The 9,972-nt window shown below is 45.3% G+C and overlaps 2 protein-coding genes across 5 annotated transcripts in view; both read right to left on the bottom strand.

Annotated features, from left to right (window-relative positions):
• Sfxn4 (sideroflexin 4) overlaps positions 1-1,404 on the bottom strand; it is a 27,340-nt gene extending 25,936 nt beyond the window's left edge. For 3 of the 4 annotated variants that reach the window (XM_008827314.2, XM_029560748.1, XM_008827316.2), the window contains exons 1-2: positions 1,255-1,404; positions 121-186 (exon numbers count right to left, since the gene is read on the bottom strand). In XM_008827314.2, coding sequence (XP_008825536.1) covers positions 121-186; positions 1,255-1,293 — 105 coding nt within the window. In that variant the 5' untranslated portion in view covers positions 1,294-1,404. The remainder of the gene's footprint in view (positions 1-120; positions 187-1,254) is intronic. The other variant, XM_008827315.2, reaches the window with a different exon arrangement.
• Positions 1,405-4,330: 2,926 nt separating this feature from the next.
• Prdx3 (peroxiredoxin 3) overlaps positions 4,331-9,972 on the bottom strand; it is an 18,233-nt gene continuing 12,591 nt past the window's right edge. The window contains exons 6-7 of the mRNA XM_008827313.3: positions 5,880-6,045; positions 4,331-4,894 (exon numbers count right to left, since the gene is read on the bottom strand). Coding sequence (XP_008825535.1) covers positions 4,841-4,894; positions 5,880-6,045 — 220 coding nt within the window. The 3' untranslated portion in view covers positions 4,331-4,840. The remainder of the gene's footprint in view (positions 4,895-5,879; positions 6,046-9,972) is intronic.

Genomic DNA, 9,972 nt, shown 5'->3' with positions numbered 1-9,972 from the left:
ACACACACACACACACACACACACAGTGTCCCTTCAACTGCTTTCAAAAGGGGCACACAATCTTCAAGTTTCAAAATGAAGCATGAAATTCATAATTTCTTAAAACAAGACCATACTTACAATGGAAATAAACAGATTTACAGGATCTAATAAATCCATCCACTGAAGAAATCTTCGAAAAAAAGACTGAAGGGGGGGAGCACCAAAGAGTAGGTTAAAACAAACATACAGACATACGTTGGGAGCTGAACTGGGGAGGCAGGCCCTGTTGGTGGTTCACCTTTTACCAGAATTCTCTCCTCTAACCACATGGCATAAAGATTCCCTTGAGGATTAAACTCAGTCTTCAGGATTCAAATGTGTCTACACTGATATCCCTGCATAGCCTCAAAAGCCTGGGAGCCTTCCCTGGCTTTCCTTGTTGCTCTAAGGATTAACTTAGTGAGGAGACACTCTAGCAACCGCTCAGCCAGGGGCCAAGGCTCGGCTCACAGATGGAGAAAGGTGTGGTCTGCCCTAACAAACCACCCATTTTCCTCCATCCAGCTTTAAGGCCTGGCTCTTCAAAGACCAGCTGAGCCCCTGCTGCACTCTCTCCACAAACAAGGGAGGCCCTACCTAGGTCAAGGTCAATCCGGTCAGCTCCACCGGGGTATGGAGCATATGAAATGGGGTCACGCTGAAGGTACAAGATACACGCTGTGCTTTACAGTCTTTGTAACTAAAAAAGGGTGGAAAAGATGTTTTTTAGATTACGTGTTGAAATGCTATTTGGCATTGGCTGGACTAAGTCTATCGTTTCAAGATTAACGTCAGTGTGTCTTAAAATCTTTTGAACGTGGCTACTAGACACATTGAAATTGCCGCTGTGGCTCCAAGATTTCTAAGCACAGTGACTTCCGGAGCACTGGTGGCTGAGGCTATCATAGGAGGAGGCGTGGAGGACCCGTTCCACCCCTCAGTACCGCCCAGCGAGGGCAGAACTCAGCAGTGGGGACCACCACATGACGGTGACCTTCTCCAGCCCAGCCCGGGGCCTAAGGGATGCGCGGCATCCGCCGCCCTGGCATTGGCAAATCTGGGCTTCCCCCGTGGTCCCCTCGGGGAGCCTGATGGGGGGGCGCGGGATGCTCGCTCCAAGGGCATCTCGGGTGGAAAGGCAGGGATGCGCAGGGCAGCCACGTGGCCCGGCCTCCCCGCGCCCGGTGCACGCCCTCCTGCCCCCAGCGCCCCCAGCGCGCCTCCCGGGCGTACTTGGCGTTCCGAGATCCCGAAGCGCAGATTGGGCTCCATGCGGGTGGCCGTGCCGGGGGTGGCCGCAGGCCGGCGCTTCCTCCTCCTCTACCCGGAACTTACTTGGTGGCCATGACGGACCCGCTGGCCGAGGAGGAGGAGCCTGGCGGCTCGCCCCGCCCACCCGCGCTCCCGAGTCCCAAGTCCCCGCCCCCGGGTCGGTGCTTGGGCTGTTCCGGCTCTGCCTAAGGCCATGACCTTCCTGCACTGCTCTGATCCATAGCTTCCGGGTCCAGAGGGGTCGCCTGTGGAACCCGCACATCACAGTACTACTGGGAAGACCCTGCACCCTGAGCTTCAGCCGTCTTAATGATGCACATCATCTGAAGCATTTGGGTGCTCATTACCACTACTAAATACTTCACAGCCTGGGTTGGTCATTTACGTGATATGTAATGACCTTTCCTTGTCTTGCACAAACCCCTAAAATTAGTACAATTACTATTCCAACTTAACAGATGAGAAAATAGAGCGGCTGATACTGACTTGACCAACCCATGCTGGGCCCTTAGGAAGTATTTAGTAGTGGTAATGAGCACCCAAATGCTTCAGATGACTGCTGTTGTGCTGTCACCTGGCTCACTTTGCTATAACCTTCAGTAGTTCTCCAGGAAGCACTTCCTAGACCCCTCAGCTGGGCAAGGTGGGCCCTTCTCAGTATGCTCATTATGCCCAGAAGTACATGTGTGGCACCAAAGTATTCAGCGCACTGCCTTGTCCGGTTGACTGCCCCCTCCAGTTAGTCACAAACCCAGCTGGCCCTGTCTGCCTCCTGAGAACCAGAGTGAGCCTCTAAACGCAGGTTACTGTCCCTCTTCGTTTTGCAGGGAAATGAGGGGAGGTTGAGATAAGGTCTCATGATGTAGCTCAGGCTAGCCTCGAATCGATGATCCCCCCCTACCACACACACACACCTAGAGGAATGAACTGCCATACCCAGCTTGTCACTCTTCAAAATCTTCCAGACGGTTCCCTATCACACACAGAATCCAGTGCTTAGTTAGTTGGGGAAGCTCCATGACCCCTACTGTCCCAGTCCACTTTCTTTCCAGTCCTTCCACCCCAAACTCTCTCTTGCCTCTGGGCCTTTGCGCTTGTCATACCTCCTGCCTGGAAGACCCTTACTCCTCTTTTCTACATACCTTCTCTCATCTCACTTAAAAACCCCTAGATACAGTTGACTCCATTTAACAGATGAGAAAATAAATCCAGACATCACCTCTCCATAAGGACTTCACCGATAACCCTACTCAGAACTCTGCTCCAGCCCCTGAAGCCACCTTATTTCCCTTCCCAACACTCAGGGTATTTCTACCATTTACTGGGCTTCCCCTCTAAAATCGAGTGCATAAAACTGTAAGTTTAGGGTCTGGAGAGGTGGCTCAGAGGTTAAGAACACTTGTAGTTCTTTGCAAGGGACTGGAGTTCAGTTCCCAGGACCGAACATCCGGTCCCTCAGGACTGCCTGTAACTCCAGTTCCAGATCGGACAGTCTCTCCTGGCATCCTTGGACACCTGCACACCCCTGCACACATACATACATTCAGGCAGGTGTAAAATAAAAGACAGGAGTTTGGCTTTTCTTCACTCCTATGCCTCCAAAGGTGTACCTGGCACGTTGGCACTCCAGGATCTACCAAAACAATGAATGAAAGTTTCTCTAAGTCTTGCCTGCTAAATGAGTTCGCAGAGTGGAGCCAGCATCCTACTCACCTGTGTGGCTCCAGAGGCAAATGCCCAATAAGTATGTTAAGAGAAGGAATAGCGCCTCAGAATAAACTGAGTAGTGGTAATGAGCGCCCATTTGATAATGGTAACAAAATTTGTGGCTAAGAAATGGCTTAGCAGTTAAGAGTACTGGCTGCTCTTGCAGAGGACCAGGGCTCATTTCCCAGCTCCCACATGGAGGCTAACTGTACAGTTCTAGGGGCTCCAATGCCATCCTGTGGTCTTTGTGGACACTGCACAAATGTGGTACACTTACATGCAGGCAAGACACTCATATACATTGTGCTGGATAGCTTTAGTTGTCGGTACCCGTGGGTAGAGGGGCCTCATTGGACTGGCCTGTGGCCATGCCTGTGGGGTATTTTCTTGATTTTTGAGTGATGTCGGAGGGCCCAACCCACTGTAGGCGGTGCTACCCCTGGGCAGGTGGTCCTGCATTGTATAAGAAAGCAGGCTGAGCACAGGCCAGGGGAGCAAGCCAGTAAGCAGCATTACTCCAGGGCCTGTGCTCCAGCTCCTGCCTCCAGGTTCCTGCCCTGAGTTCTTACCTTGAGCTCCCTGATGAACTGTGACCCAGGAGATGTAAGCCAAATAAACCCTTTCTTCCCCAAGTTGGTATTGGTCACAGTACTTTGTCACAGCAACTGAAGGATAACTAAGACACACGTAAAATAAAAATGCAGAGCTGGAGAGATGGCCCAGCAGTTAAGAGCACTGGCTGCTCTTGTAGAGGACCCAGGTTCGGTACCCAGTACCTACATGGCAATTAACTCCAGTTCCAGGGGATCCAATGGGCTCTTCTGACCTGCTCAGGAATTGCATGACATGGGTGCACTTAAATACGTGCAGGCAATACACTCATACACATAAAAATGAAATAAAAATATTAAAAATGCAAACATTTTATTTAGGGGTTTTGTTTTGTCTTTTTGAGACAGGGTCTCCCTGTAGCACCAGCTAGCCTGGAACTCACTATATACACTAGGATGGCCTTGAACTCATAAATATCCACCTGCCCCTGCTTCCTGAGTGCTGGGATTAAGGGCGTGCGCCATCATGCCTGGCAAAAATGCAAACATTTAAAAATTTATTTATGCTAAATTTAAATACAGCATAAAAATAAATGAATTTATTTTTACACCCAGCACTTTGAAGAAAATGATTATGGTGTTTTAAAAATTCAATCCCTGGGTTAAACACATCTCCTTCATAATTACGCCTTATCAGTATCTCAGAATACACAGAGTTACTAAGTCAGTAATGAATACAGTGAGTAAAATAATATGTAAACTCTCAGGGACAGGGACCATGCATGACTGTTTCAGTCACTTTACCACCATGTTTTTAATGACATGATTCACATGTATTTCCATCACACATACATTCAAGAGTTAACTTAGACTACTGATGCTAACATGTCAAAGCATGACTCTTGTCACACTAAGGGGAAGTTCAGTTTCATACACAGAAATTCAAGAAGAAATTTCAGGACCTGGATCAGAAGCTTTCAGAGACTGTGACTTCAGAGGAGAAGGTTCAAGGCAGGCTAAGAAGAAGAGTGTTTACCTCTGAGAACATGATCTGAAAAATAGGACCAGATATTCTGTGGGAACTTGCTCCCAAGTAAGGAGGCCTATGAACTCAGCTAGCCACCTTGAGAAGACTTAGCCAGTGTTATAAACTATGGAAAGTGGTATTTATAAGGATAAGCATGATTAGGTTTTGCCTCTATAAATAATCTTCCAAATGCTGAAAGGGTTCCAGCTGTGGCTCTTTTCTAGCACGAGAAGCTGCAGGTGAACACTGGACACGGGATGAGCTACTGATGAACCTTCTCAAAGTACTCTTTGGAAGCCGCAGGACTTGGCTTAATCTGGAAATTTAAAACAAAACATTAAAGTGGATGAGAGTGGCTTTATGACAGTAGACTCAACAGTGAGCTGAAAGCTCCCAGTTTTTAACTCAACTTTACCTTTCAAAGATTGGCCTGTCTTGTCCAAAACATTTGGCTGGAAGTTAACTAGCAGGCCCCCATCCCATCACCCACCCACACTCAGGAAGCACCCCTGTAGGCTCCCTTGGTAGACTATCCTGGAAGTAGAGAAGACCACAGATGACCTTCAGTGAGTAAAATAATATGTAAACTCTATCAGGGACAGGGACCATGCATGACTGTTTCAGTCACTTTACCTTAAATACGTGCAGGAAATACACTCATACACATAAAAATGAAATAAAAATATTAAAAATGCAAACATTTTATTTAGGGGTTTTGTTTTGTCTTTTTGAGACAGGGTCTCCCTGTAGCACCAGCTAGCCTGGAACTCACTATATACACTAGGATGGCCTTGAACTCATCAATATCCACCTGCCCCTGCTTCCTGAGTGCTGGGATTAAGGGCGTGCGCCATCATGCCTGGCAAAAATGCAAACATTTAAAAATTTATTTATGCTAAATTTAAATACAGCATAAAAATAAATGAATTTATTTTTACACCCAGCACTTTGAAGAAAATGATTATGGTGTTTTAAAAATTCAATCCCTGGGTTAAACACATCTCCTTCATAATTACGCCTTATCAGTATCTCAGAATACACAGAGTTACTAAGTCAGTAATGAATACAGTGAGTAAAATAATATGTAAACTCTCAGGGACAGGGACCATGCATGACTGTTTCAGTCACTTTACCACCATGTTTTTAATGACATGATTCACATGTATTTCCATCACACATACATTCGAGAGTTAGCTTAGACTACTGATGCTAACATGTCAAACTATGACTCCTGTCACACTAAGGGGAAGTTCAGTTTCATACACAGAAATGCAGTGAGGACTTTGAGGAAAATAACGTACCGTAGGAGAATCAGGAGTCCAGTTGGCTGGGCAGACTTCTCCATGGGTCTCCACAAACTGGAATGCCTTCACCAAACGGAGGGTTTCTTCCACGCTGCGGCCCACTGGGAGGTCGTTGACACTTAGATGCTTGATGACACCATTGGGGTCAATTATGAAGAGACCTCTGCACAGAATTTCTCATTAGCACCTCAACAGTACCAAAGCCAACAGCCCTCTCTAACTCCAGCCTCAGGAGATCCCATACCCTCTCTAGCCTCTGAGGGCAACTATACCCTTGTGTACATACCTCCATACAGAAACACATGGATAAACATAATAAAGAATAAATCTTTAGACTCTTAAGTAATGACAGGACTGAAGCAGGCCACCACAGAAAGCATACAATATGGGCACATTGCAAATTTCAAAACTGTGCCCCAAATGTCATAGGTATCTAAAAGGACTGAACTAGAGAGACTAAAGACCTTTACTCATTGATGATTTGGCAAGCAGGAAGTCAAGCTCCCCAGTCTCTCCTTCGCTCCTGTTCTCGTGTATCAAAATGACAGCGGAGGCCTCTCTTCCCATGTCTCCCAGGGAGCCTGCAGCTGAACATGGGACTGCAGAATCCCACAGAATTAGAGAGCATAGAAAACACAGGCTGCCAACAGCTGCCCAGAGCTGTGCCCCCAATTGTCTCACCAGGCTAATCCTCCACATCCTGCGAAGATTCACCCTTATTTTAGTTATGGGAAAAGCAGGTCTCAGAGAGTAAGTGTTCCTTAGGAGCCAACAACCTTGTTTTTATAAGACAAGGTCTGGGACCTGGAGCTTGCTGATTAGACTAGACTGGGTGACCAGTGAGTGTGGGGTGCTTCTTGTTTCTGCCTCATAGCACTGGATTACAAGTGCACACCACCGAGTCCAGTTTTTATTGTGAATGCTGGAGATCGAATGCAGGTCCTCATGCTTTACCCAGCAAGCACTTTACTGACTAAGCCATCTCCCGAGCCTGTGCTAAGTTTCATAAGATGCTACATTCTTTTTTTAATATTATTATTTTATGTGTATGTGTGTATTGCCTGCATGTAGGTAAGTGCACCCGTGTCGTGCAATGCCTGCGGAGGTAAGAGGAGGCTGTCGGATCCCCTGGGACTGGAGTTACAGACAGTTGTTAGCTGCCATGTGGATGCAGAGAATTGAACCCGGGTCTTGTGCAAGAACAGTCATGTTCTTAACTGCTGAGCCATCTCTCCAGCCCCGAGATTTTACATTCTTTATGTTTCCCTAAAAGTATCCCAGGATGAAGTTTTGCTCATTAGCTTGAGCACTATTTTGATTTAATAGCTAAAATACTAAATAACTAACCATACTCAGTGATACATATTTTAAAATATGGATATCATTATACACAACACAAAACTGTACAAAATTTGAAATATTCTGGTACTTCCTCTTCTTTAAAGAACTAGTAGTGGAGCCTGAGAGGGTGGGTTCCGACCTCCAGACAGCCATTGGTGGTGTAGCAGCTCTGATCAACAGACCGCCAGAGCTCCGAGTTCTGGCCTCCCTCTGGCCTCTCTCTGACAGGGGGGCTGAGAACGCAGGCAACTGCCTGAGAGCCCCTGATCCTGCCTCCACGTGGTGGTGAGCTTCACCTAATTGTGCCATACCTACCCCCCTACCTGGGATGTTGTGAGGCCCCCCACCAAGGCCCCAGGGCAGATCTGGCTTTGGTGTAGGCAAAGGCTGAGATCCTAGAAGACAACCTGAGAGGGTGGACTGACTGCCAGAGAGCACCCAGATCCTGCCTCCACATGGTGAAGGAAGCCTGAGTGTACCTGACTGGAACCTGAATTGGGCTTCTGTGGGTAGCCCTGAATAGCTGATCTGAAGCCATCAGTTCCCTTCAAATTAAACCTGAGAGAATCTGAACCCTGTACCAACCAGCTTTACATGACCAATAAAGAAAGCATCTAGGCACCCCGATAATACAAACAGAAGCATACTTCAACTTAATTCTCATATCAGAATCATAAATGACAAAAGAAATTCACATGCCAAAATCACAACGAAATAATAATAAAATGGAAAGCCAAAACTCTACATCCCCACCAAACTCCACCAATCCTGAGGAAGAGCTCTACAAGGAGAACCCCCTAGAGATAACCCAGGACACAGAATTTAAAAGAACAATCATAAACATCATCAAGGGATTCAACGAATTTAAAGAACACATGAACAAACAAATCAAAGAACTAAAAGAAGATAGGGATAAACTTCTGAATGAATTCACAAAAGAGACAGAAACACTGAAGAAAACTCGGGCAGAAATGAAGAAGGAAGTGCAAAACTCAATAAGTCAGCTTGAAACAACAGGGGAAAGCCTGACCTCTAGAATGAATGAAATGGGAAACAGAATATCAACACTGGAGGTACAGAGAACAGAGACAGAAACAACTATATCCCAGGGGCAACAAAAGAAAATAAATAAAGGTATAATCAAGGAAACACAAAATTACACAGAGAACACAAACAGCAATCAAAATGATGGCAACCAATACCATCTTTCAATAATAACTTTAAATATCAATGGACTGAACTCCCCAGTCAAAAGACACAGCCTAAATGAATGGATTAAGAAATAAATGCTGGCCAGGCAAGGTGGTGCACGCTTTTAATCCCAGCACTCAGGAGGCAGAGGCAGGCGGATCTCTGTGAGTTCAAGGCCAGCCTGGTCTACATAGTGAGTTCTAGGACAGCTGGGGCTACAGGGAGACCCTGTCTCAAAAAGACCAATAAGAAACAAAATCCATCTCTTTGCTGTCTGCAAGAAACCCATCTCACCTTCAACGACAGGCACTACCTTAAGGTAAAAGGATGGAAAAGAATATTCCAAGCAAATGCCACTAAGAAACAAGCAGGGGTTGCAATACTAATATCTGACAAAATAGTCTTCAAAGTAAAACTAATCAGAAGAGATAAGGCGGGTCACTTCATTCTGATCAAAGGAACAGTTAACTAAGAAAATATTACAATCCTTAACATATATGCACCAAATTCTGGTGCACCCAAATTCCTAAAAACAACGCTACAGGACTTTAAGACACAGATTAACCCCAGCTCAGTAACAGTAGGGGACTTCAATACCCCACTGTCTCCATTAGACAGGGCAACTGGACAAAATAATAAACAGAGAGACCTCTGAATTAAATGATATCATACATCTTTCGGATATTAGAAAAAAAATCCTTAAATTGATATGGAAGCACAAAAGACACCGGATAGCTAAAGCAACACTGAGCAAAAAGAAGAACAATGCTGGGGGCATTACTATACCAGATCTCAAAGTATACTACAGAGCCATAGTCATAAAAACAGCATGGTACTGGTCTAAAAATAGACACATAGATCAATGGAACATCATTGAAGATACATGCAATTTCAGCCACCTTATATTTGACAAAGGTGCCAAGAACACACAGTGGAGGAAAGACAGCATCTTCAGCAAATGGTGCTGGCAAAACCAGATCCCCACCTGTAGAAGAATGAAACTAGATCCTTATCTTTCACCTTGCACAAAAGTCAACTTGAAATGGATCAAAGACCTCAAAGTGAAACTGGAAACCCTGAAACTATTAGAAGAAAATATTGGCAGTAACTTACAGGATATAGGTGTAGAAAAGGATTTTCTAAATCAGACAGAAGTTGCTCAGGAACGAAGGTCAGCAATCAACAAGTGGGACCTCATTAAACTAAAAAGCTCTGTACAGCAAAAGAAATAATCAAAAAAGTGAAGAAAAAACCCACAGAATGGGAAAAAATCTTCACCAGTGACACATCTGACAGGGGTTTAACATCCAGAATATATAAAGAACTCAAAAAGCAAAGAATGGAGAAATCTAATGACCCAATTAAAAGATGGGCTAAAGATCTAAACAGAGAATTCTCAAAGGAAGAAATAAAGATGGTTATGAAACATCCATCTCAAAAAGTGTTCAACATCGTTAGTAATTAGGGAAATGCAAATTAAAACCACCCTAGGGTATCACCTTACCCCAATCAGACTGACTGGAATCAAGAGAACAAATGATACCAAATGCTGGCGAGG

Source organism: Nannospalax galili, unplaced genomic scaffold (assembly GCF_000622305.1).
Source record: "Nannospalax galili isolate Female #2095 unplaced genomic scaffold, S.galili_v1.0 scaffold31, whole genome shotgun sequence".
Classification (NCBI taxonomy): Eukaryota; Metazoa; Chordata; class Mammalia; order Rodentia; family Spalacidae; genus Nannospalax; species Nannospalax galili.
This window is presented reverse-complemented; position numbering and strand designations above follow the sequence as displayed.